The sequence below is a fragment of the Scardinius erythrophthalmus genome (assembly GCF_964197995.2).
Source record: "Scardinius erythrophthalmus genome assembly, chromosome: 1".
In the NCBI taxonomy this organism is placed as follows: Eukaryota; Metazoa; Chordata; class Actinopteri; order Cypriniformes; family Leuciscidae; genus Scardinius; species Scardinius erythrophthalmus.
The window spans coordinates 38,267,158-38,295,042 of record NC_138221.1 but is presented as its reverse complement, the minus strand read 5'-3'; the positions used below and the strand labels follow the sequence as shown (position 1 = coordinate 38,295,042).

Genomic DNA, 27,885 nt, shown 5'->3' with positions numbered 1-27,885 from the left:
TCTCACAGGCTTTCAAGTCAAGAGATGATGCTCAACACCATGTGTCTCAATGCCTGGTTGACAAAGACAAGTACCGCAAGCAAATACGGGAGCTGGAAGAGAAGAGCGATGAACTTCAAATTGAAATTGTACGCAAAGAAGCCAAGATAGTCAACCTTGAGTGCAAACTGAGACGGTTGGCCAAGGAAAATGGTTTGGATCAGGTGAGACATTATCTATTGTGTTTTTTCTAGTTTGAAACTCCCCTTTCATGTCTTTGATGTCACAATATCAGTCGTTGGTGCATTAGATATATGCTTTATTCCAAGCCGCTGAATATTTCTTCTTATTTCTTTCATGATGTTTCCCCCTCAGAGTCTGCCACGAGACATTACTCCACTAATTATAGCTCAGCACTTTGGGCAACCTGATGCAAATACAGGAGGTCCTTCAGAGGACTCTGGAGAAGAAACTGTTGATGATCACGAGTTTAAACTCCAACGCAGATGTAACCTCAAGGGCAGAGTGAGTAGAAACTTCTCATTGAATGTCTTTGTAATTATTATATGGGTATAAGCTATTATTTCTGCATTTCAACATTTGTCATTCTCATTTATTAGATTAACAGACCAAAATCTCCAGCAGCTGGACCCAGAAGTCCTCAATTCCCAAGTAAAATGTTTATTAAAGAGCTCTGATGGTGCTGTATGCAAACTTGCAGTTAATATGTGGTTAAAGCATGATAACGTTCACCAAATGTTTGCAATAAGAATGAGCTTGGCTTCTTTTAATTTCATCTCTTATTATGTAGCCTTGCCTTTCACCAATGGAGATCTATCAGAACATGCGGCTTCTGACAACACGGGTCTTACCAGTGCCAGCGTAATGATTTCTCCTGCAGAGACCTTCTGTAAAAATGTATGACTCATTTTCATCTCATTTGTTTATCTCTCCAAGTAGCTGTAATTTGAAGGCAACTGTTGTGTATGTGCTTTTTTTTTTTTTTTTAGCTGCGTCCCCGTAACGACAGCATCTTGTCCACTGCGCCAGAGCCTCCAGGCCCTCAATCCATTGTCAGGAGGATCAAGGAGAACCCAAACTCTCAACACAGGTGGTAAGTGTAACATACACACATAAAACTTGTGTAGCTGTATGTCTTTAAAACTAGCTGTGGCTATATTGTTACTTCTTTTATAGATTATTTAGACTGCATTTCCACAAAAAATACCATAGTTAACGCAGTAACAATAGTAAAGTCATAGTGAATTGTTGTTGGTTGGTATTATAGAGTAAGATTTACTGTGCTGAATCTGTCTTTCAGTCTTCCCTGTTCAGAAACTGCAGATACTGACAGTGGAGACAATGCCGACATGGGTATGAACATGCATAAATGATTTATTCTGCCCACTCACCATCTGAATCATACACTTAAGTGACTCGTCTTTGTAAAAATGTATTTTTCTTTTGCTGTAGATGACCACGACTTAGACATGTCCTCCTACGGGCCTTCATCCATCCATTCATCTTCATCTTCCCACCAATCTGAGACAATGGACTCCTATGATTTGGAGCAAGTCAATAACATCTTTAGGAAATTCTCTTTGGAGAGGTTTTTTTTTTGTTATTTATAACCATTCTTTGAACACTGCTGTGAACTCCTTTTTGGTGACTTTGAGAAAAAAAATCTTTATGTCTCCCTCATCTCAGTTCGTCTTCACTTTACAAAAGTATAAATCAATATTATAACATCTCTTTGATCTGTGCATGTCTATTTTTTTTTTCCAGACCATTTCGTCCTTCATTGACCTCAGGCCCTCAGCGAAACTCATTGCGGCCGGTGCAGAGCCTTTTTCTCTCTGGTGAAAACCTACTGTCAGAAATCACTATGATTGGTGGAAATGATAGTGGCATCTTTGTGTCCTTTGTCCAGTCTGGCTCTGATGCAGAACAGGCCGGAGTTAAAGTCGGACACCATCTTTTAATGGTGAGTTGAACTCCTGCATTTGTTCCACAACCAAAAAAACAAAACAAAAAACCTGTAGTAGTGGTGATTTTGTTTTTCCCCAAGCTGGAGGGCAGTATTCGTGGAGAAGCCCAGAGTGTGGCTTTGGACACCTGTACCAAGGAGGAAGCTCACTGGACCCTGCAGAGATGCACTGGACAGGTGCATCTCCATTACAAGTCAAACCATGATGGTGAGTCCAGACTCTTAAAAGGAAAGAGTTTCAAGATTTCAGTGCGAGGGTCCAATATTTCGAAAAGTCTTGGGAAGAGCCTAATAACATATGCAGACTCTAAAGAAAAGACAGGGCTTTGGTGTTCTGTCTGAATCAAATGAGCTGCTGCTCTGTTTGGTGTAGAAGTCTACTCTGAGTCCATCACACACACCATCTTATTCAGTGTGGCGTTGGGTTGCATTCAATTCTCAGCACCTCAATGGCTCCTGTTCTCAGATGTTATTTATTAGACCACAAAATGTCCTGTTTTGAGCCCGCTTTCTTGTTTCCAGGCTACAGACGGCTGCTGAAGGATATTGAAGATGGCACAGTGGTGTCTGGAGACTCCTTCTACATACGTCTCAATCTGAATATCTACAGCCAGTCGGACAGCTGCTCACTGAACGTACGATGTGACGAGGTCCTCCATGTTCTGGACACCATGCACCAGGGCAAATGCGAGTGGCTGTGCGCCCGTGTGGACGCTTTCACCGACAAGGACCAGGAGAGAGGCACCATACCGAGCTACTCCAGGTAAGGACACTGAACAATGAGTGACCATTATAGTGTCGGTTTCAAATCGAGTGTGAACATTTGTCGATTGTCTGCTGCAGATTGTTTGTCAGTGTGTGGGTGAGTGTGTGGGTGTGCATTTTTATATGTGTTGACTGTGATGAGAAGCTGTGAAGCAAACTTAGCTGTCACCTCCTCCCCAGAGCCCAGCAGCTCCTCTTGGTGAAGATTCAGAAGCTGATGTGTCGAGGAGGTCGAGAGGAAGTTGAAACTCTGAGAGGGCTCCGGGTCAGTTCCTTCTGCATTGTTGAAGAAATGTGCCCACTTTCGGCTTTTACATTTGTAGATGAGTCAGAACTGACGGGACACAACTTGAATGCCAATTAAAGGGACCATATTCAACACTTTTTGTAGCTTTTTATCATTTTGAAGGGATAGTTCTCCTAATAAATGAAAATTCTATCATCATTTACTTACCCTCATGTCATTTTAAACCTATATGACTGACTTTCTTCATGGACCTTCTTCATTTTGACTGTTTTTGTCCATCTAATGACAAAACATCATCTTTTGTGTACTGGTCAACTGTAGGTCTAAAGGCCCGTTCACCCCAAGAATGATAGCTATAAAGAAAACTATAACAATATTAGCAGCATCCACAACATCGCACGGTAACGTGGTGGATTCTGTTGACTATCAATGTTTTTATCAGCGATATTGTTCTTCTGTCAATAATGTTATAGATGTGGCTTGCGCCATTCTCATAGAATCAGAACGATTATTAAAAATTTTATTAGGGGCCAAGCACCGAAGGTGCGTACTGCGTTGGCACCATAAACTGTAAAAAAAATATGGACGTAGTGTCCGTGACGTCACCCGTAGGTTTCTGAAGAGCGTTTTTTTGAAGCCTTAAGTAGATTGAGCCAGCCATCGCCATCTTGGCAGCGCGTCACTCCCGGATAACAGAAAATGGGCAAAGAGGCGGGAGGTGGGTGGAGCTGAGGTGCCTGGTTGTTGAAACCACGCCTCCTAGCTCGACGTGATCGAGTTTGCTCAGGCTTAGGAGCTAATGCTATATATGCTACTGGCCTCGTGCTAAAGTGACAGCTTTAGACTTGAAAAAGTAAAGCCAATAGTTAGTTCATGTTTTTGCCCTTCGAAATACTATAATTGTTAAAAGACAACTAAAAGTGAGATTATGTGTATCGTGATACATTATTATTCTGCTAGTTAAAAATGTATTATCATGCAGTAACTTACAATATTGCTCTGCTTGTGCGTATGACAGTGATTCATGCGCATACATGTCAGTCAGCGCGGCATCACATGTCAAGTTCGTAGAGAGCTTTATTCAGTCCATTTTAGGTCAGGAGATATTAACTAAAAAATGTTTTCTTAAAACTTCGAAACGGATTAGCCAAAAATCACAAAACTGGTCTCTTTAGATTCAGTGCATCATGCCGAGTCGAACGATACCCAATTTCCCATATCGGCCATTTTCAATTTGAATTGAATTGTGTTGTAAAATGCTACATTTTACGAACGCATTGGCGTATCATTATGCAACTCAATTGTTGTCTTTGGCACCATGCACTGACAGCACTCAAAACATTTCTGGGCAGCGCCAACTTGTGGTCAAAAGTTAAAATGAAATTATTGAACAATTTGAATAAATTAGCCTATTGTAATGACACTGGTCTTAATAATTCATTTGGTCATGCTGAGAACATATACCAATTTTGTCATTTTTGGCCGATCTTCCTGTCCGCCATTTTGATAACTTTAAAAACCTACTTTTCGAACTCCTCCTAGACCATCTTCAGACTGTGCCGACAAAAAGTTATGGATTTCGTGTCGATAGCTGTTTATACCTCAGCAACAAATTTGAGGCATGATGCCAAAATGATTCTGAGGCTGTATCTCAGCAATGCTTTGGCATAGTGACACCAAACTTTGCATGTCATTGTCACGGTGATCTGACCACACCACATCAATTTGGTCACAGCGCCATCTATTAGTCGAAAGTGATAGACACTTTATGATTTTTCAGGCATTTTGCCAAACATGATCTTAATATGCCTTTAATTACTCATTGTTGCAGTTGCTCTGATGCCCAGCCATGCTTGCATGACTTATTGGGCCTTCTTTGTGCTAGGTCCCTTAATTGCTGCTTGCAGCTATATTAGTTATTTTTGTTATTGTCCTTGGTGTAAACAGGCCTTTTTAAGTCTTTTTATAATGTCAGTCAATGCTTCTTGGACCAAAAGAGTCATAATTTGAACATCAGAATTAAACAAACTGTTTTTGCTACTGCACCTCTGTTATGATTGGCTAACCTCCATATTACTGATTGTTGATCAGTGTCGCTCAATACATTGTAGGTGTTGATGTGTGTATGGTAATATGTCACATTATTGATAGTCGTGATGTTTTACCTACAATGGATTTGGAATGAGACGTTTTTCAGCTTAGTTTAAAAAAAATTCTACTGGTAAATCTCACTTTCCATGTCTTCCAGTCTAATGAATTCTCTCTCTTCCGTTTCTGCTCACAGAACACTCTACAACCTGAGGAACCCACACCTACTCTAGACCCCAAGTCTAGTCCACGTCTGTCCAGAGCCAGTGTCTTCATCTTTCAGTTATTACAGGTAACAGGTCCTCTTGAGTTTGCTCACACTGCCATAGGGCTGAGGTCTTATCTGCAGATAGGAAAAGAGTGGAGTCTTGCTGAGATTAAAAGCGATCCCTGGTGTCAGTTTGTCAGCAGGGTGGATAACAAGTACAAGAGGATGAACAGCAGTGAGCGTGTCCGCATTGTCAATGGAGGAAATCCATCATCAGTTTCCAGACCAGGTTTTGAAACCCTGAGGCCTGAGGGTAAGACTGCCCAGCCTTGTCTTTACTTGTTTATTTCAGCAATCTTTGCAGTGGATGCCATATAGATGGGTTTTCATACTAAATATAAGGGAATTTTTAAAGCTTGATTTCCAGGACTGAAAAATTAATGGAAATGCAATTGGAAACAGAAATGTTATGCTCTAAATTGTTTTATCAGCTAGTAATAGCCCTTTTTGAGTGCAATCTCCAAAAAATATATATTTGAATGCCTGGAAAATGTATTGGTTTAAAGGGATGGGAACAAAATGCTTATTCACAGTCCACTCATGTCCATTTCTAGTGTTTATGCTGATTCACATTTGACATTTAGCAGTGTTTTTTTCCATTCTTTCAGACACATCTGACCCAGAGAGCGACTTAAACAAGAGCTTGAATCTGATCCCTTACAGTCTAGTGACCCCACACCACTGCCAGCGCAAAAGACCCATCCTTTTCACCCCCAACATCCTAGCCAAGACCATCGTCCAGAAGTTCCTTAATCTTGGAGGGGCTATGGAGTTCAATATCTGCAAACCAGGTAAAAATAGCTGGAAGAGGTCAAATTATCTTTCTAATTATAGCAGCACACTGTGGTGATGATGATAGAGATATTGTTCTGTATATAGAAACAGTGGTTGCTAACTATGGGTCATATATAGGATATATTTATCTTAATAAATGGATCCTTATTTTAATTTGTTCCATGACTTCAACTATTATGTCACAGGCAGCAACCCACTCAGTCCTTGTTTAGCACAAGTATTTGCATAGCATTTTTAATGTATGTAATAAACCTTAGTAAATATATCAGATAAATCCAGCTGTTACAGTTAGAAATGAACTTAATCAGTTATTAATGTAGAGTGGGTTTTCAGTAGGGCAGGGCATAGAGATTGACTGGTGTTTATGCGCAAGTGTCTAATAACCAATACTCAGGACTATATGCATTTTATTTTTTTGTTTGTTTGTATTTATTTTTGTTTTATTGGTCTTTTTTTTTTTACATTACTGAATCATTCATTAATCTGAAGGTGGATTAATCTTTTTTTTTTTTTTTTGTGCTAAACTGACTCTGCACCGGCATGGCAAAATAAATAGTCTCAGCTTCAGAGATTGTGAGAATCTGAATGCGACGAGAGAGAAAACGAGGTGCCATAGTCAGATTCATGAAAGAAATGAATCTCATTACCTGGTCTTTTAATGAATCAGTCGAAAAGACTCTTTGTTTAATTGAAATGTGAGACTTAAGTGTCCACAACAGACTTTAATTGTAATGGTGCTTCTTCAAAAGTTCCAAGATAATCATAAATATAACATTTAACGTACTGGAACTACTTAAGAATAATCGAATCAGTACCACATCCTTGCAAGCAATGTTTTCCTTGACACACCTGCTTACAACAACTATAAATTTATCTTCTTTCCAGACATTTTGACAAAAGATGAATTCCTCATGAAACAGAAGATAGAGCCCATCATTTATTCCAAGGAAAAGCAGACAGGCACATATGAATGCATCACCCCAGAAAATATCGAAGCGGTTGCCTTTAAGGTACAGTAATAAATGTTCTTTTCAGAATAATTTAATAATAGCTAAATTATGTTTTTGCTTTTATGTGCGGTCACATCTTCTGCTTACTCAAGAAGCTTGTCAGTATGTGTGTGCTTGCTGTTTTGCCAAACAGTATCATTTAGAAGAGCTTCCTCTTGGTGAGTGCTTAACCCTTTCCTAAAGACACCAATGGGATTTTCACACTACACCTAGCCCTGGCCCAACTTCTTAAATACTAGTTAAGGCCAGCAGTTTCACACGTTCACCCCAAAAACTGAAATCCTTTACTGACCCTCATGTCCCTCATTCCAAATCCATAAGAAACATAAATTAGGATATTTTTAATGAAACCTGAGAGGTTTCTGTCCCCTCCATTGACAGTTCTGGTAGCCAAAATTTCAAAGATCCAAAAAGGCGTCATAAAACAAATCCATATGAATTGAGCGCTTTAATCCAAGATATGATCGCTTTATACTGTTTGATAAACAGATTTAACGTGTGCGTCGATCATTGCCTTTATGTAAAAGCCTATCACGTATGGTAAACATGGAAACTCAAAAAGTCTCACTGTGTTTAATGTGACTGAGAGGGGAATCGGCAGTAGTATGTAGGAGACAGACTGCTCCTGATGGCTGCAGATGCAATCTGCTTGTTGGGGTTTTATCAGGTGGTTAGATGAGAGGCAGCATATTGTTTTTCACTTGCTAATGTGTCAGGAGATGAGTCTAATTTTCCACTGCAAATCTTGTTCGAGAGGTGTGCCAAAAACAGGACAAAAAACGAGAACCGACACCTTGCTGGATGAGTTCTCAATTCTCATTTCTGCTTTAAATTATACATGAATATTTACAATGTAGTTTATTAAGTGCAGCTTTAATTGTTAACGCATGAATACAGCAAAATGAAAGTGTATAGTTTAAAAAGAAAATACATTCTATTAAATCAGTCTTTTGCTTCTTAGAATAAGCACTGTCTTCTGGAAGCTGATCTGAGCTGTGTGAAAGACCTGTTGAGGAGAGAGATCTACCCCATCGTGATCTTCATCAAAATCTGTGAAAGGAACATAAAAAAATTAAGGCAAGCAGTCTTTCAAGGTCTTCAGACTCATTGCACTCTTTGAATGCATGTCATATCGATTATTCAGCTCCAGTTTGAAGATTCATTACTCATGGGCGAATGATCCTTAGACCGTTTAGTAATAGTTTGTGATGTTTTCTTCGAGCAGACGGCTCCCTCTTAAGGTGGACTCTGAGGAGGAGTTCTTGAAGATGTGTCGCTCCAAGGAGAAGGAGCTGGAGACGCTGCCGTGCTTGTACGCGAGCGTGGAGCCTGACTCATGGGGTGGGGTGGAGGATCTTGTCAAGATCATCAAGGACAAGATTTTTGAGGAGCAGAAGAAGACGGTCTGGGTGGAGCAGGACCTGCTGTGACCTGATCACGGAAGCAAGTTTCTGCGCTCCAAACTCTGTCTGTTTGCACATTGGGGGAAACGTGTGCATGCGGCGCAGGCTTGTGAACAGGAAGTGACTCTGTCAAAGGCCACAGCTTGGTGAGGTGCGTTTCTCTCTGCTGTCAAAAAAAAAAAAAGAAAACGCACGGTGGAGGAACGGCTCCATGTGTTGCACCTGAGGCTCACATGGTAAGCAGTGGAAATGTTCTCACCCCTGAGATTCTTATCTATTATTCTCCTGAAGCGAAGCTGTTGTCAATAAAACATTATCCTTCCCAGCATTCACCTGTAATGCTCAATATAGTGCTGCCAACTGCATTTTGCTTCAGTTTTATTCTGGCCGATTTGTGTATAACTGTAAATTCAATCAGATGCAATTATTGTTGCAGTATACAGTATGTAGTTTTAATCTTTAAAGGCACATTACATACGTTAATATGGTTCGTTTGGCACTTCTATATTTATTTTAATACAAGCCCATGTTGTAATGTGTTTTCTAAGTTGGTCTTTATACAGATAACACACTTGTGGCTTTTCTCGGTGCCCATTTCAGCTGCTACCTAAATACTCGCCAAGGTTTTAAGCATACTGTAGTTCAGTGGCATTATATGTATTTACATGCTGAGCTCAACTTTGTGGATTTTTATTTTATTTTTTAATGTTGGCATTATTTTGGAGTCTATTTAAGCTGTCATTGACGTCCTGAAGTGGGCTCTCATGTTCTCTAGATGTTATCATAATGAGAGCTGTTTCTGATGTAAGCCTTATCCAAATATTCGTATCCATGTACCGTCTTTACAGATGATTTACTGTTTGCCATTTATACACACCATGATTTACGGGTAGCTTACGAATAATAGGATTTTTACATTTTAGGTTAATGTGAATGTATAAAGGGAAAATTTATATTTTAGGTGTTTGTTGTCATTCACGCCTTGAATGTATGAAGTCATCAAAAACTTCAAGTGTAATAATTATAAAAAAACAAATATTGAACGATTGATGTCAACTACCCTTATTCTGACCCTTGTGATTTTAAACACAGCATACAGATGTGTATATAATTTTATATATATATTTATTGTTGAGATTGATGCCAGCCTTATCACCTGTTTAATAAAATGAAACGGCAGCGACTATCTAAATGACAGGATGTTTTTTAGTTAATGTTTGTGTTTTAGTTAATGGCATCTTATCCAGGGGTGTACATCCTTGTTTTGAGCGGTATCAATTTTGGAAAAAACAACACAAATTTGTCACTATTATGTTGAAGATATTAAGAAACTTTTTTTTTGTGTGTGAAATATCCTACTCCAAAGCCTTGATTTTAATGATATTTGTACATATTGTTATATAAGCGGACACAGGAATGTACTTTGCAGCTGACACAACACTGCATGCTGTGTTTTATGTAATAAAAGGATTTGAGAAGCAGCATTTATGGGTTAAAACTCACTCTTCACGCACATGTGCTTCAGAAAGTGACACATTTGTGCTGTTGAAATGAGAAGTGAAAAACAGCAAAAGGGCTTGAAAAGAGGAAAAATCCTGGAGAGAGTGTGTCACGAGCAGCGCAGTGGAAATTTCAGTTGGGCCCTGACAAGCAGACTTCTTGTTGCTTTATGTGGTGGTGGTGGTGGTTCCTCTCAGAGTAAGCGTCACTCGCAGACAACAACTCTGACGGTAAACCAACTTTCCACTGTGATTGTAAACACCATTGAAGAGGCTCTCGGATCTGTCGCTGCTCACTAAAACAAGGAGAACACAACACATCACATTAGATGTTTACCACCTGAAAAGACTGGGCAACTCGTGTTGTTCAGAATGAAACGCTGTGTGCTTGCTTCCCTTTGAATGCGACAGGTTCTTGTTTAGGATTAATGCATATGTAAAAGGCCAAGGGGAAGTAGAGATATAGAAATGTAATTTGCACATCAATGCAAACACATTATGTCTTGGGCAAACAAACGTGTGTGTGGCCCATTTACTTTAGAGATTGTGCACAAACTGATTTGTATCCTTTATCATAATATATTCAAAACCCACAACATGAAAATCCAGTCTATGTACAACTTTGAGCTTTTCATTGCCACACTTCCAGCGGTTTTTGTTTGTGCCTTTCTTACACAGAAGATCGCTACAGGAAGTGTTGCGTACGTCTCGAGCGTGTCGATTTGCTGTGGCAGATGGCTTGCCGATCTGTTGAATGCAGTGGTCCCTGCATCCATCAATCAAATCTGCGAGAAGCACCGGCGCTGAAATGTCATAATAGACTCCATGAAGGAGTGTGTCTGTCACAGACATCAGAACCTTTGTGTCTCAGGCCATCTGTATCTCCCTATTTCACCCACAACCGTGTATAAGCGATCAGATCTCACTCATCCTTTCTTCTGAGAAGCACAAGGCGTTTAGCTCCTCTTCTAGCTGCTCACCAAAGCACAGATAAATATGTTTTCCGCATTGTTAAATATGCTTTTATGTGTGAATGTGTGGAGAAATGTGTTAACAAAAACACATGTACAAGATCATTGCTTTGATTAGGAGAGGAAAGCGTTTGCTCATCAGCTGCACCCTTGGAAGGTGTTTAAAATCACCATGAAATCGAAATGAACAATACTTGTTTCTTTATGGAATATTGCAGTATTTATTATGAATGATTTTTCCGTGCACATCAATTTTAAGCATAGGTGTGATTGGCAAAGGACAAAAAAGCAGGAAAATATACGGCGCACCTACCATGCCCCCCAACCCCGCCCCCCCCTCTTTACATTTGTCCCGATGTCGGCTTCAGCTAAGAAAAGAAATAGTTCGCCCCACACGTCCAAAATTCTTAGCACACTTTAGATAACCTTCCGCAACGAGTGCAAGGCTCTTTGGTGGAGCTCTGCTTTGAATGAAGTTCCATCGTGACAAATGAACGGACTAGTGACATGTAGACATGAATCAGAGGCACAAACTTAGTCTATGGGCACAAAAAACGTTGACAGCGGTCATTATGTTTACCAATACCCGAACCGTGCTTTGAGCGCGACTCGCAAAAAAAAAAAAAAAAAAGGATTTGCATGATTTACGAGAGCATAATTTTCAGGTCGGAAAAGACGGATTTCCGGATTTATCCGGAAGAATCACACCCCTGTTTTAATTTATTTTAAAAATGTGCCCTCATAATCTTTGATCAAAATAACTTTTCTCTTCTCTTCTCTGATGACGTGTTTACTGGCGCGAGGGCGGGACAATCTGTCACTCACATGAGATCCAATCAATTTCCATGGAAAAAAAACAACTTTTTCTTGTTCAAGAAGCCGTTTCACTCACAATACGTCACAATAGGGAACAGGCTAGGGAAGAAAAGATTTTACAATAGGGAAGAAAAGACTATCGCAACTTCCGTTTCATGCGGACTTTAAAGTTCACATATGCTGCTCTTTTATGTTAATATCACTTTAAAGTTGTCATTTATTTGGTATCTGCTTGTGAAAAATACAATTGCTATTTTTTTATTTTGTTATTATTTCTTTCTCCCTCCCCCTGATAAACATGGCCTTGTTTTTTTTTTCCAGCAACCCTTCCTCAGGCTAAAAACATCGTGGCCATCAAGTACAAACCTCTATTAATAACATACACTTTTCCAAGTATGAGAGTCAATATGCTGGAATCAAAGAGTATAGCATAAATTTAATTATTTGCTGTTTATTTAATTAGACATTTCCCTCTAGTCCTCTGATACCAGATGCCTGCTGGGTTTAGTGAATTCTTATCTCACTTAATTAGACTGGACAAAACAAGCTTTGAATCTGTTTTCTGACTCTTTTACTTTCTGATTCCCTTGCTAAATGTGTTTTCCAAGCATTTGTGCCTGAAAACATTATGTTATCCGCTCAAGGAGGCTTTGTTCTAAATGTTCTTAAGGAATAGTCTTAAATAACCGTTAGAAAACAAGGTTAAAGGATTAGTTCCCCAAAAATGAACATTCTGTAATAATTTTTTTTAAAGCTCTTGGCCTATAACAATAGTTCATAGTGAACGGGGCCAAAACAAAAAATCACCATAAAAATAAGACTTTTGCATATGTACTTGCTTAAAAAAAGAGCTTCGTGAACATCCCTCGAAAATTCTCCTTTTGATGTACAGGTTTGGAACAACATAAAGGGGAGTAAAAAAAGGCAAATATTTCATTTTTGCGTGACTTGTCCCTTTAAAACGACTGCTTATTAACAAGATTTTTAAAAGGCTTTAATATTTTGAAAGAGTCTATGCTGTTCTGATTTCTTATGTAAAATGCATACACGAATGAATGTTTTGTTTTTGCTGACATTGACAACACATGCTCATTCGCCAGAATATGCAAAAGACTTAAAGAAAAAAAGAGAGAAATGAAATCTACATTTAAGGCTATGTTTCAATTCAGTGACTTACCAACAGTTTATATTCAATTATTAATGCCACAATAATTGTTGTCTGATTTTAGTACATTAGAACATTAACATTTAAAAAGCTCCAATGCATCTTGCATGGTGAATTAAATAAAACTCTTGCTGTATCCCGTGAATGAACTATATGAATCCCCAAAGTAATAGCACTTGGTGCTGCATTGCCGCCTTTGCTTGGAAGCATATAGTGTGAAACATGGATGGCGGTGATGGTTATTTCAGCCTTAGCTCGCCTCAACACTCCAAGAATGCTATCATGTGCAATTTACTCCAAAGAGAAGAATGGATACTTGTATTTCTGTTGCTTTCTGATTTGGTGATGAAAATGTGCAATCATGGCCGTGTTGCTTTCTGAAAGCCTCTTCAGCTGCATTTCGTGTGCATGTTGATTTCATTTTCCCTCCAAAAACTCAGTCCAATTAACCTCCTGCTTGAAAATCAACTTGAAAGCTTTTCCATTAAATGTTTTCCTTGTGCACATCAACTCGACAAATAGGTTTAAGAACTCTGCGTCGGGACCGCAGTAATCAGAGAGTGTTTTTTTTTCCAGTGCTGAGAATGGCATTGAATAATCTACTTGGAGGAGGAACGAAAAAATTGTCACTATTTATATGATAATTTCGGAAGCCCTGATTTTCATATGTAGGTGGTCAGTGGGACTAAATTAGCCCGCTCTACTTTACTGCACCTGTGGTTTTAATAAGAAAATTGTGTTTGTGATACTGTGCTGCATGGGCAAACATTGAAATATGAAATATTATTTTATATTGTTGACAGTATGTGTAATCACATAATGACAGTGTCTATTAGACAAAATTGAACAAAGCCATATGAATGATGACTGATTTCCATTCAAGATGTTTTAATAAATGAGCTCATGTTTTTTTAACCTGCGGATGAAGCTAACTTTTCTTTTCTTTTTTAACAATATTATTGATCTGACTGACAATGACATAATTTTTTGCAGAATTGCTTTATAGATGAAATGAACTAGTTTAATAACTGTAATGAACTTTACAACAGAACTGAATCAACACTGAACTGACTTCAGCCGAAAGTTATCACTGTAAAGCTGCTTTGAAACAAAATGTAGGCCTATTGTAAAGCGCTATATAAATAAAGGGGACTTTTCTTTTCTTTTCTTTTGGCTCGACACGAATGAATCTAACAGACAGAGCTCATTTTACAAAACAACAACAATGATGTAGGCTACATGCACTAGCAAAACATGACTAAAAGGAAATGCATGAATGTATGCGCAGGTTAACACTGCCCTCTGGTGAATGAACGGTTATTTTTTTATGAGCCTTTTTTGTCCCCGTAACAACCCATGCAAATATATATAAAATATTTGTGAGGCATGATTAAATAAGTGTGAGATAAAGTGGTATTCAGTTGGTCATACCATATCAACATTGCAGCTCACTTGAGGTGACCAGCTCAAATATTAATGCAGAATATTACGAATATGACTAATGAGATTGGACATTGATGTAAGAAAAATACACTGTAAAAAAAAGCTGCTGCCTTAAACTTTTAAGTACAATTAACTTGGATGTTTAAGTTATTTCAACTTAAATTACATTAAACTGACTTTAAAAAATGGATTGAGTCTTGTACTATATCATTAAAAGGCTGAAAAAAAGCTCTGCATAATATTTTTCTATGATAAGCAGTGAATCGATTTCGTTTAAAATATTAATATTTGAAAAACGTTTGTCAATCAAAAAGCCACTTTGTTGTCATGTGACAAGGGCTGGGTCTCCTGATTCGATTCACAAGCTCTTGATTCGCTTTACGATTCGCTTTGATTTCGATTTGTTTCGGTAAATTTAGTGTCCATTTTGCTAGAAACCCTCGCTGCTAATGCTGTAAATATACAGGGCAATGTTTAAGACTATTTCAAATCAGATCTGGTTCTTTTGAACCATTCATTAAAGTCCCCCTGTAGTCAATAATTGTATCCCTTAAAAGTCATCTTTGATCACCAAAATTACATATTTGTGAAAAAAAAAATCTTCATGCCTTATAGCTCAGCATGAAGATGCTTGAACTTGATTTTCACCACAGGGGGACTTTAAAAGAACCAACTCATTAAGTTAATTTTTTTAATGACGTTTGCCCTTAAATGTTACACCGCTGGACACTGTAGACCTAACATGTAGGAAAAAAAATGATGACACCAAAATGAAGATTGCTCCATTTACATCTCAGACATCCTTATTTGTACAGAGTGTATCATGCAAATAGTTTTAGCCAATAATACTTTTTTTTATACGCTGTTTGCTAAGTTTCAAATTTTAGTAAGCACTGCCACACACTTGTCCATGACAGACTTGGGGCCACTGTATGGCATTTCTGGCACTCGCTGGCGCCCCCTACCGACCACGCGCTACACAGCAGGAGGGGCATCATCAGATCGGTCCAGCAAAGAAACTTCCCAGAACTGAGAGGAAACATCAGAAAGTCGCTCGCGCTCCTCCAGAATGAACTTTTGGGACTTACGTCGCTACCAGATTATAAAGGACTACGTGTTTCAGCTAAATAACATTTCCTGACAACATTTACCGCTTGATGCTTGTTCATTACCACGACCAACGGATTTGTTTAGTATTAGGCAGCTGCCCTTTTTCATAGTTTCAACGGACAGCAGTGGTCGCTTTGCTGGGGAAGAACTTCTTCAGTGTCAACGGTTTTTCCTTCACAAATGTCTTTATAATGGAGGAAAATGCTTATTGTGTTTCAGCTTTTTCCGTTTATTGTTTGTTTTAACTGCTGAATATTCGCAGATAGATATTTGCCGGCGCCAGCTGAGTCTATTCCATGTAGATTTTGTACAAAACATAAAGTGAAGTTCTCGGGCACTTTAATGAATACATCAGGTGGTCACTAACCGTGTCGAAGTTGTAAAGGATGGCTGGCGTGGTACGCACCCTGAGCCGGTGTCTGCTGCCCGCTGAGGCCGCTCACGACGACAGGAGTACCGGGAAAGAACGAGCCCGCGAGCGCGACGTGAACCCGGAGCGCGAGGCGAAGCGGCGCAGTCGCGAGATAGATGCCATGCTCGCGCGCGAGAGGCGCTCGGTGCGGCGTCTGGTGAAGATCCTGCTGCTAGGCGCCGGAGAGAGCGGCAAATCCACATTCCTCAAACAAATGAGGATCATCCACGGAAAAGAGTTTGACAAGAAAGCGCTACTCGACTTCAGGGACACGATCTTTGAGAATGTCATCAAGGTAACGGTCTCATACATGACAGTTTGCGTGAGTTTTTGTTGTTTCTGACGTCATAATTGTCTGTTTTGTTTGTCAATAATTTTGTGGATTTGCTGCCTTTTACATTTTTTATGTCATACACTAAATGGGATGATCAAAAACATTGTTCATTCATACAAACAACTTGAATTAACTTTAAAAGCGGACTTGACTACTAGGATAGAGAAAAGATTAATTAATTGTTCAAGTTAGTGATTGATAGATAGATAGGTTGTTTTAAATGTTACTGATATAAATATAAATTACTTTTTAGTTTATAAATTATATATTAGTGCTGTCAAATCGATTAATTGCGATTATATGTAGCCTATGTAGCATATATATATGTAGCCTATATATATATATATATATATATATATATATATATATATATGTATGTGAAGAGTTCAGAGTTCAGAAAAATGATCATTCTAGAAGAAAATTTCAGATGGCACTTAGAGGCTTTTGCATCTGAACTCTTCATATATATATATATATATATATATATATATATATATATATAACATACTCTACTTATATATAATATATACACATATATTATGTAAACAAACTTTTATGTTAGATGTGATTAATCCCAGTTAATTGATTTGACAGTGCTAATGTAGGCTACATGAAAAAAACATTTAGTTTTATAAATTATTTAATCAATATTTATAATTTACTTAAACTTGAAGTTACAGTGGAAATGACTAAATCAATAGATAGCCTAGACTGAATTAAATGCAACTACTGCATCAATAATCTTAATAAAATAATACTGTTTTATAGCATCAAAATTCAAAGGGTCTTAAAATGATGTGCCAGATTATTTTGTTATTCTAAGGTCACTATGGACAAGTTTATTTTCCAATCTTGCCTTTTTTCTGGTGAGACAGGCTCTTTTGTCACAATAGTAAGCTAAACATGCTCCTCACAAATGAGAAACACAAATAAATGCAATTTTGCATTCAGCATAATTAATACTTCCTCACTCAGTCTCTGTGCTTCAGTCACCAGCAAGTGCTCACATGAACTCCCATCACATGTACACGATCCTTCTTATGCTGTCAAACATGCAGTCACATGAGTTGCTATCAAACCAATTCTTTCTTCATATAGGCTAGGCCCATATCAGATCAGACTAAATCTAGATGTCCAGATCAGTTTAATTAGACTAAGGTGTTTGGACACCCATGGCCATGTGGAAAAAAATGATTATGTATCTGACTAATTCATTTTGCTGTTAATCATGTGATGGTTGTTTTAGGCATCTGCTCTATCGCGAGGCAAAATCCATGGGGATCGTTCTTGGGTCATTTCCCTATAAGCACGTCTGTTTAAGATGCCTGTGTTTAATAACAGTGTCTTGACTCACAGCTCAGAGTTAACGGGAAAAGAGTGAAAATGCGTCCCAGAATGTGTGTGTGAGAAGGCATGGGCCTGGGGCTTGTTGGAGTTGGCGAGGATCATGAGGAACAGTGTTTGGCCTTTCTGGTAGAAACAACTTTTTAATATATTTTTTTACAAACCAGTAATCACAAATCAGCAACTTAACATTTGCAGGCTGGCAAATGTTCTCCAGAATTACCAGAAGACTAAGTTTAGCTGTCCTTAAAATTAAGCAGTACATTGAGTCACTTTGTTTTGTCTAGGATCATCCCTCACTCCGCTATGAACGGAGAGACTGTGTCTGACTTATCATTGTGATCAGCTCATGTGCTTTCTGAGCTCACGTGTCTTTGAATGTCTCAATATGTCTTGATAAAGAAGACTTCTGTTATTTTCCCCTATCTGTGTACTTTCTGCTCTTGTGTCTTCCTCTCTTAATCTCTTACTTAGTTTCACATTAGGTTTAGGAAGTTTACTGATGTGATACATCTGATGTGATCATAGTAAAGACTTTAAGATGAGCTGCTGATAGCACAAGACATGCTCTCCATGTTACAATAGAGATAGAGAAGATCTAACACTCTTTCATGTTGTTCAGTACTACTGTCTGTGTGCTTAACAAGCAGTTGATGGACTCAGAATTTTTCTTTATAACAGAGCATGTCCTTTGTTCAAAAAATCATTGTCTTGTCATTGTCGTCTTTTTTGTTGCTTTGATTTTAAGCTAGATGAGCTGAAATTATATGATCAATGTCATGATGCTCATTCTCGCCTTATCTAATACTTTATTAAGAATACATAAAAAATCTGTTTATACAACATGCAGAAACATGCAGTAATGCAAAACAGGAAATGATATCATAGTGAGGAGGACCCCTGCAGAACTTCATGACTGTGTTGTTGAGGTCAAAGTAGTCAAAATATCAGACCGTTTTAGCTTTTTTGACAAGGCCGGGTTAGTTCAGGTTGTAAAATGTCATGTGGTGCAACTCCCCAAAACTCAATGATAAATTATGAATTAATAATTCATGATATTGTAAAAAGAAAACACCTTTTACCTTGAACAAGTTTGTACATTATTTTATTAAATGCAACTACATTAATCATCACTGTTGTATTGCATGATCAAAACATTTTAAAAATGATGTTGAGTCAGATTAAGTTATTCTAAGGTTACCAAAGCCAAGTTTATTTGCCCAAACCTGCTTGTTTCCTGCCGCCACATGCATTTTCGTCACAAGTAAAGCAAACATGGTCCACACAAATGAAAAACACAAATAAATGGCATATTTTGAAAGTAAACATTAAGATTTGTACGCTTGTACATGTATTCAAGGTTTAAAGAAAAGTCATGTTTTGAGTGATGGCTACACCACATGAGTCATTAAAGTTTAGTTTTTCAAACCAGCTCTACTGAACACAAATATGTCTGTATTCTGGGAAACTATGGTGATCATTTATTAAGTGGGAAACTGAAATGATAAATATTCCTATCCTTGGTCTTGTTATCTTACCCACAGTTTGGCCAAAAGCAGTGCTGCCAGATCAGAGGTTTGGCTTAGTGGAAGAGTTTTGCTTTATATGGAAAAGGATATGTTTCTCAGAACGTCAGTGCAGAGGTCCACATGTTCCATCTCCATGATTCCTCTTGTCCACCAAAAACTTAGCCAAACTGTCAGGCATCACATCATGCATGGTCCTTCCCAAAGCCAGTGAAATGTTCTTCTGTAAGCTTTTTTTTAGACTCCAGGAGAATATTTCGTACCATGACACGACTGAGACAGAGCTAAAAGATTGACTTTGTGCGACTGGGACCGATTGCGATCAGATCCTCTTCTAACCCCACAGAGGACCTGGAGCAAAGCTGCAGAACTGAGCTTTCTTTGTGCAGATGATGTCATCAGTTTATTGTTAATAAGACCCCTTCACCACAAAGTAACTAGTAGTTCTGATCTTTTTAATTAGCTAGCCTTCAGAGGCAAATGTTGAGGTCTGTGTTTTGGAGCATCTATTTGTATATGAGAACTTGAAGTGAGTTTTATGACTAGTTGCACTAAACGGCCTAAGTGTATACGTGTGTTGGCACTGATTACATGGTCCACTCACTGCCCTTTCAGACAAGTGAAAAGAGCAAATGGGCATGAAGAATGTGCCTAAAGTCTTGTGTTTCTAAATGGTTTACCATGGATTCTTGTCACCAGTCACCACACTTGGTTTCATTAACTGTAGATGTCAAAATGCTTTATGAAACACCATGTGTAGATTTGAAAAGCTTAGATTATCAGGGTCTAGGAAGAAAAACGGAGGCCTATTTACACTAAAGACTCTTTAACACCAAGAACGGTAATGATAACTACATTAGCATTCACACCAACGGACAGTAACAATATTATAAACCTGCCACAGCTATGGCACTCTAAATGCACTAACTCTCTAAAGTCAGGTGGCAGTCAAGATTTTTATCATTCATCAGCTGGAAAAAATCATTCCATTAGTGATTCCAACAATATCATTACTCTGTGTCGTTGACCTTATAGTTGTAGTGTGGACTTTTCTACTCTCATAAAATTTGAATCATTTTATGAGAATATAAAACTGCTTTTATTCAAGTCAAAATATTTTTTGGCTGAATCAAGGTTACAGCAACAAAAACCCTAATATGCCCTTGTGGTGCAATTTTAGCCGTTTCCCACACAATGTGTATTTTGATGACATGACTGCTAAAAGTACATTTTTTTGGGTTACACTAGCATAGAGATGACACAGTTTGACTAAAAGCCTAAAACGTTTGATTTTATGGTGAGTCAGAAATATGATAAGGTTTTTTTTATTAATTAAGAGGTTTTGTGAACAATTCATGCAGCTTTCTTTTTTAGGAAGTATAAAATTTCTACATTAGAATTGGTGTGAATAATTTTATATTTTGTGTAGGTCTAAAACAGTTGCCCATTACTGGGGCAAAACTTTTTTTGTAGAACAAGTGGCCAGTAAAAGTAAAGCATGTGATAATTCGTTATTTCACAGCCCAAAAGATGTGTGAATTGGATGCCGAGCTGGACTGGAGACCTTGTTTGTTAGCGATGAAGTCAAGGTCAGATTGGAATAACTCCACAATGGTGGTCTCTATGGGCTTTTGGTATCGCACAGTCCACAGAGCCAGAGGAAATGCCTCTCCTCAGTGCAGACAGCGAATACCGCAAACAATGGCGATTCAGTCGTGCCATCATCTCCCCTCTGACCATTTGTCATCACCCTGTTGTTCAGCCCATCCCTCTGTAGGCTTTAGGATGATGACAGTGTTGGTTATGTTTGTTTCACTGATACCAATTTGGGGGAACCCCAGTCCAGACTTTTCCTCAGTGGTGGAAAAAAACATGAACACACAATTAGAGAGGTTAACAGTTGCGTGAGCGAATCTCAGCGTATGTGCTGATCAAATTATTGGTTATTTTAAAGATAACATTATCTTCATTTCAGCCACTTTACAGTGGCAAAAGTCCAGGACATAGTCCTCTCAACTCCTTCCAGATCCTTCTATCAATGCCTTTTGAGTATTACGGCACCATTTGTCTGTAGAGGGGATCTGGAAAGAATGTAAAATGAAATTTTTTATTGTTCATGTTACTGATTTAGTTATGATCCGATCCAAAACTAGATGGGAAAATCAAATCAAATCCCATCCCATAATATTTCCCACTGAATATCATTTGATTTACAAATATGCATTACAAAAGCTAAATGTGTTGTTAGTACAGTCTTTAATGTCCATATAAATGATTTGATACACCACAGTCAGTCTTTCCTTTCCTGCCTTGTTGTTGTTTAACGCACTTTGAGTAGGCTAGGTTGTGTAATTTATGTCTGGGAATTTATTACTTCCTAGATCAGTAGCGAGCTATCTATTCATTACTGTTAACTCTTTGTGAGAGTGATTTAAAGTCTGACCTGAGACTGACATGACATGACACGATAAGATCTCACCTCTGTTTGGCCCCTCGTACCCCTCACTTATCATTTGATCCTCCAAGAGTCAATTTCCCTATTGCTAAGGTCTCTTGTGCAATGGGAAACCACTGGCATTGAAGCATTTCCTCTGTTTACTACATCCTTGAGAAAATAGTTGCGGTATTCAGTAACTGCCCAGAATGTGTTTTTGCTCCATCATCCCAAGGAGAGCGCGTACGGAGGAGCAAATTATCAATAAGTTGTGCCACACCGAAAGGTTTGAATTCATGCGTCCTGTCTGCAAGAAGTTTGTGGGGGAGGATACAGGAAGTAGCTGAAGGGTGACACAGGGAGCAAGCATATATCAAGCCCATCTTCCTGTGTGATAAATCTGAGAGTTCCTCTGTGACTAGAGTCTTGGGAGGCTCCTTCACAGGCGGCTTGTTTACGGCTAAAGAGTTGTTGCTGATTTAGCTGTGGTTGCTCACCGGTGGGGAACCCATGAGCGGCTGCCTGGATTGCTCCCCACATCTGCTTACGCTGCAAAATCACAGCGCTGCCATGACCACCACTAGAGTAATTACTACGCCTGACACGCAGGGCCCGTCTAATGCGTGTCAGATGAGGGCCGGTGGTTGGGATTCGCTGTCAGCTGTGTCTCTCGACAGAAACCAATATCCCTGAATTTCATTTTTACTCTTTGTTGACTGAAGATTCAGGAAATCCCCTCCTTTTTTAACAAACAACAAGGAGAATATAATGAGTTGTCTGTTTTAGACATGGAAAAGTCTGTGGCTTTTTGTTGAAGACTTAAAAAACAAGTCGCTTCAGAAGATGCCATTCAAAACAAACACTAAGGGCTTGTTTTCAGGAGGCATTCAAGAAACACTAGGAGACATACTCACGGCGAGGTGAGGTTTTGGTGGTTTTCAGAGATATTTTTGGGACATTGCCACAGCACAGGAAGAGATTGGAAGCCCTGCAGCTGACCTCTCCGCTGTGATAAAGCCGCCTCACCGCTCTCTTTCTCCTCTTGCCCTGACTGTGTCAACGGATCAAGCCAATGAGGGCAGGAAGATACGTCTACGCTTCCCAGATAGTGTTGGCCAGAATTGGGTGAAAGGTCAGAGATGGTTGGAAGGGTTTTGGGGACTGCCTCTTGGAGACAAATAAAGGCAGAAGTGTGAGTGACTTTGGCCCCTAGGAAAGTACCCTGACAACCCTGAACCAAAGCACACTATTAAGATCATTAAGCCTAACCAGCAGGGAGGCCTTAAGCATGAACAACTGTTTACATTTGTGAACTGTTTGATGGCTTGGGAAATCTTGGGATTTGGGAGGTGGGGGAATCTGATGGATTTGATGGAGTCAGCCAGACTAACAGGACTGTACCACATTCATTTCCTGTGGCTGTCCTGCTGTTTTATTGGTTTTGCAATGCATGCATTTCGTGCTGATATGCAGATCACTTGTACATGCGGACAGACTAAGAGTCTCTGTTGCGTTTACAGCTAACACCTAATGACCTGTCGTGCTGGAATGGCATTAAACGGACTTGTCCGGGTCACAGGGTCAAATCCCGTAAAGCACCTGTGCCTGAGGGACCCTTTATCTTCTTTGGAGGCAAAATCTGGCTGGGCGCTCTAATTACTGTAGCATACATTTGCCCAGGGCACTTTTGAGTGCTAGTGTCGATGATTCATACGTGGCCCTGTAGAGCAGAAAGAGAGGCCTAGGACCCCCTTCTGGGACCCTGAACATCAGGATGTTATTCCAGTGAAACAAAAGGAGGGTGAAATGTGCTGCAAAGCAGGATTTTGCCTCGGTTGATAGAACTGCAGTTATTATTGTGAAAAGTCAATGGCCTTATGTTACATTTACAAAGCGTCTCATGATATTTCTGCTCGTCCACAGAGCCCAACCCTCCTGGTTACTGCCAAAGAGTCTCAGTTCAGGGTTTTGTGTATTCAGTGTTATGCTTGGAAGTGAAGAGGCTCATCGCGGAAGTTTAGTTTCAGTGCATTTGCTGTCCTTAACAGGGCTTTCTGGAGATGTTTTCATTTTTGGCTTCAGAGTGGAGTGTTTCAGGCATAGGCACAAATCTTGTCTTTTGGAAATACATGTCATGACTGAACAGCAGCAATCTTCGCCCAAATGCAGTTCAAACACCCTTCAGATTTGTCACTGTTTTAACTAACAGTGGTGCGTATTTAAAGGGACCATATTATTGACTTTATTTGACATCTTTTAGATTTTTTTAATTTAATTATTATCCTGAGGTACAAAATATAATGCTAGGCAAAACCGTTTCTTGCACCAACAGTAGTAGTTTTACTAAATGTTCTTCTCTCTCTCTCTGACACTTTTGTTTAAAATAAAATCCTGTCCACACCAACATAAATGTTCGGCAGAAAAATTCTGTATGATTGTCGCATGCGATTTGTCTGTTCAGGCCAATATAGGTAATATGATTGGCTAAACTCACATTGGTGTAGTTCACACTGCTGATCATCATGTTGCTGAATACTGAATTGCAGTGGTATGGTCTCATGATTATATTTTTCCAAAGCCTTTTTACTTAAACATAAGTTGGTAACTAGTTTGAAACTGTGCTTGGGAGATTTACAGAGGCAGGATTTTAGCATGTTTAAAGTGTGCTGTAGTTAACGTGAAGACATTGCTCATATCTTTATTTTGTCTACATAAGAATTGCTACATCCAGCTTCCTGCTTCCAGCTCCAGAGGACACGCCCTGCTGTTGTTATGCACCCTTGACATAAAAACATGGCATTAATTTCTCTCTCCTTCTCTTTGTCTTTTTTTTTTTTTTTTTTTAAAGGGGATGCGGGTACTGGTGGATGCCCGAGACAAACTTGGTGTTTCCTGGCAGAACTCAGAGAACGAGAAGCATGGCATGTTTGTGATGTCCTTTGAGAACAAAGCAGGCATGCCCGTCGAACCCTGTACCTTTCAGCTATACGTCCCGGCCCTGCAGGCGCTCTGGAATGACAGTGGCATCCAGGAAGCTTACGGCCGACGGAGTGAGTTTCAGCTGGTGAGTGTAATCATAATACATTTCCTGAAAACCTGTGCCATCTGGATACTCTTACACTTCACAGGAAGCGCCACACGGTTCTTTGGGTAGTTGCCGACGAGTGTTCTCATAAAACAACTAATGTATTTACCTGTATTCACCTGGGTTAAGTGCATTGCTCAAGGGCACAGTGGTGATTGCTCATGGATAGCCTGCTACAGTGGAGCTTCAATCTGACTAACCTTTAAAATATATTGATATTATTTAGCTAAATTGTGACAGTACACCCATTTATAAATTAAATGATTTCTATTTCAAATAAATGCTGTTTTTTTTTTTTTTTTTTACTTTCAATTCATCAAAGTATCCTGAAAAAATGCATCATGGTTTCCACAAAAATAATAAGCGGCACAAATGTTTTCAACATTGATAATATAAAAATATATATTTATTGAGCAGTAAACCAGCATTTTAGATTGATTTCTAATTCTCCATCACAAGAATGAATTCCATTTTAAATGTTTTAAAATAAAAAAACAGTTATTTTCAATTGTAGTAATATTTCATATTACTGTTAATATTAATTTAATATAATCAATCAAATAAATCATAAGAAATTTCTTTTCAAAATATAAAAAAATCTTACCAACCCCAAACTTTCGAACAGTGGTGTATATTCGTTTAAAAATAAATAAATATGTTATGTTAAATAATATACTTCCTGACTATTCAATACATTTTACTTGTATGTGTGTTCCCTGGGAATCCAAACCACAAGCTCTACCATTTGATAGTCTAGAGGTTACGGGAAATAAAGTAATATTTCAGTGTCATTTAGATGTAAATCGTTGGCCTAGCTATTAAAGCTAGACACTGGGAGACCTTAATTAAACCTGCTGAGTGCAGAAAAGCAGAGGAAGCTTGACTTATTTATGTGCATCTCATCTCAGTGTGTACGTTGCCACAGGACTTTAATGAGTTCAGAAGCTGTGCACAGGACTCTCTCAAACTTTAATCGCTCTGACTGCGCAGTGGAGCGATGCGAGTCACATACACGTCTCTGTCACAGCACCTCTGGATCTTTATGAATTTTTAAACTTTGTTGAGAGTCCTGAAGATCTAGGTCAGTGGTGCAGGATGGAGGACAGGATAGACAGTGAGGAAACCTATGAGGAAATGGCACAAATTTCCCTTCATGCATGAGATGGTTTGACTTCTCACTGCTCACGTTTTTCATAAAATCTGCTTTTGAAGCATCTCATTGATTATTTTGATGAAGTGGCTATGATCATACTCATTTCAAAGGCTCAGAACAGCAGCTGTAATCTGCTAAACCATATTTCTGTCTTTGGCTCTGATGTGATGAGCTCATGCCCCCAAAACCCCTTGTCTTTTTCTTTCTTCTTTACAAGTGGGTTTACATCATCAGCTTTTGCCACTGTGATGAAACACAGATGGTCCTGATTAAGGACGTGTTCATCAAAAAAAGACTATTTACTTGTAATATTCTTAGGATAAACGTTTAAGATATTCAATATATTACTCAAGTTGGACAATTTATTGTGTATTCAAATTTGATATACTTCCCAATTAAAGTCACAGTGATTTTGTCCAAATTTAATTGTGACTAGAAAAATGTGAAAACTTTTTAGAGTAATGCTTTGGTTTAATTAGTGGTCGAATGGATTTTCTATTTACAAAGTTCAATGTTGATATCTATAATGCTGATAATAAGTTTTAATGATAGTAGTCGATAATATTTATACAAAATGCTGCAATGTGATATTGTTTAAATATTGTTTAAATATTAACTAAAAACAAAAAACATAACATATAATTTTGAACTGTTGATGCCCAGAATGACGATTTATACTATAGTATGCTAATATGGATTAGAAGAAAAGAAAATGATATATTATATTAAAGTTTTATGGAAGCAGATGAAGAAGAGTGCTGTTTTTTTCCCATTTATTTCATTGAATAAAGTGAACAGATCTCAAGTGATGTCTGTTGTCTTTTTCCCATTGCGAGAACAGAATAAAAAGAAGGGCCGAGAACTAACAACACAGCACTTTAATGAAAGATAATATAGACCTTGACTGAGAATTTGAAACCCAGTCCATCAAAGTGATAATTTAGTGAGAAGAACTAAGAATCTCTTAACATTCAACATCTAGCTGGGTGAGCTTTTTAAGTGCGCTTCTGTCATTTTAAAGCCATTATTTGCATATGTTTGCCTTAATGAAACATGTGTGACGACTGTGGAGTTTGACCCAGCTGTTTTTGCAATTCGGTTCGTGACATGAGTCTTTTGACCCTATAAGGGTTACGTTGAACTGGCCGACTGGGCCGAAGGTTTGGTGCCCCTGCCTCCCTCAGTCTCTTTTGTTCTCTATGTACTGTGAAGGCCTGTTTGTTTGTGAGTTCATTCAGAATCCTGTGAGTGGGAGGACATTACAGGGCTCAGCCTGTCCGACTGAGCAACTCCTGTTCCCTTTTGACCAGAGACCAAGCATTAACCCTGTCCTACAAGTTTTAGTTTCTGCCCCAAACAAAAGTACGCCTGTGGGAATGCTTCTCTTTTTTCCCTTTACAGAAAGTCTCTTTTCTACCAGTCCTATGAAACATTGAGTAGAGGACAAAATTTGAGACCAGAAACTCTCTCTCTAGATCCCACAAACCATCTCCAAACAGTACACAGTAGTACTGAATCTGAATCTGAATTACACCATGTAGATTCTGGATTTTGAACATTTAATACCAAAGAAATGTTATGATAGGGAATTAAGGAATATTTCAGTAATTTAAGTAAATTTGGGACTTTGATCTGATGTTTCGGTCTGATGTTCTTTGGATCATCTCAAATCATGCCGGAGAACATGATCATCAGATTTGACATACTTGTGGAGTTCATGCATCTCTTTGTGAGAATCTTGGCCCGGATCTCACCAGTCTCTACTCTGTTCCTTTAGCTCTTGGGAGGATTGTGGTGGTGCGAGGGCGGTCCTTCATCCCTCGGTTGTAGACTATTAGAGGATCTCTTTAGGGAAAAAGTATTGGCATTGACTATGAGAAACAAGCATAAGACTTTTTGTCAGTATGCAACCCTAAATTAATATCAGAATTCCGTAAGACCATCGGATGTGAGGGATTGTATTGACTTGGCTGAATGGATCTTGATAAATTTTTGTGATTTGAATTTAATGGTTGAGTGAAGGGATTTGTGCTGAGATGTAATTTCCTTCT

General features: G+C 38.7%; 2 protein-coding genes across 4 annotated transcripts in view; both read left to right on the top strand.

Annotated features, from left to right (window-relative positions):
• The window catches only part of card11 (caspase recruitment domain family, member 11), a 34,313-nt gene extending 24,288 nt beyond the window's left edge, over positions 1–10,025 (top strand). The window contains exons 8-25 of one of the 3 annotated variants that reach the window (XM_081350095.1): positions 9–203; positions 355–504; positions 600–651; positions 791–897; positions 990–1,093; positions 1,301–1,353; positions 1,453–1,588; positions 1,765–1,816; positions 1,910–1,963; positions 2,048–2,174; positions 2,489–2,729; positions 2,912–2,996; positions 5,263–5,358; positions 5,467–5,587; positions 5,943–6,125; positions 7,015–7,139; positions 8,101–8,216; positions 8,365–10,025. In XM_081350095.1, coding sequence (XP_081206221.1) covers positions 9–203; positions 355–504; positions 600–651; positions 791–897; positions 990–1,093; positions 1,301–1,353; positions 1,453–1,588; positions 1,765–1,816; positions 1,910–1,963; positions 2,048–2,174; positions 2,489–2,729; positions 2,912–2,996; positions 5,263–5,358; positions 5,467–5,587; positions 5,943–6,125; positions 7,015–7,139; positions 8,101–8,216; positions 8,365–8,569 — 2,202 coding nt within the window. In that variant the 3' untranslated portion in view covers positions 8,570–10,025. Of the gene's footprint in view, positions 1–8; positions 204–354; positions 505–599; positions 652–790; positions 898–989; positions 1,094–1,300; positions 1,354–1,452; positions 1,589–1,764; positions 1,964–2,047; positions 2,175–2,488; positions 2,730–2,911; positions 2,997–5,262; positions 5,359–5,466; positions 5,588–5,942; positions 6,126–7,014; positions 7,140–8,100; positions 8,217–8,364 lie in introns of all 3 variants that reach the window. The other 2 variants (XM_081350094.1, XM_081350093.1) reach the window with 2 other exon arrangements.
• Positions 10,026–15,413: 5,388 nt separating this feature from the next.
• Positions 15,414–27,885, top strand: part of gna12a (guanine nucleotide binding protein (G protein) alpha 12a) — a 39,929-nt gene continuing 27,457 nt past the window's right edge. Inside the window, exons 1-2 of the mRNA XM_081380309.1 lie at positions 15,414–16,253; positions 24,445–24,660. Of these exons, the coding sequence (XP_081236435.1) occupies positions 15,933–16,253; positions 24,445–24,660 (537 nt within the window). The 5' untranslated portion in view covers positions 15,414–15,932. The remainder of the gene's footprint in view (positions 16,254–24,444; positions 24,661–27,885) is intronic.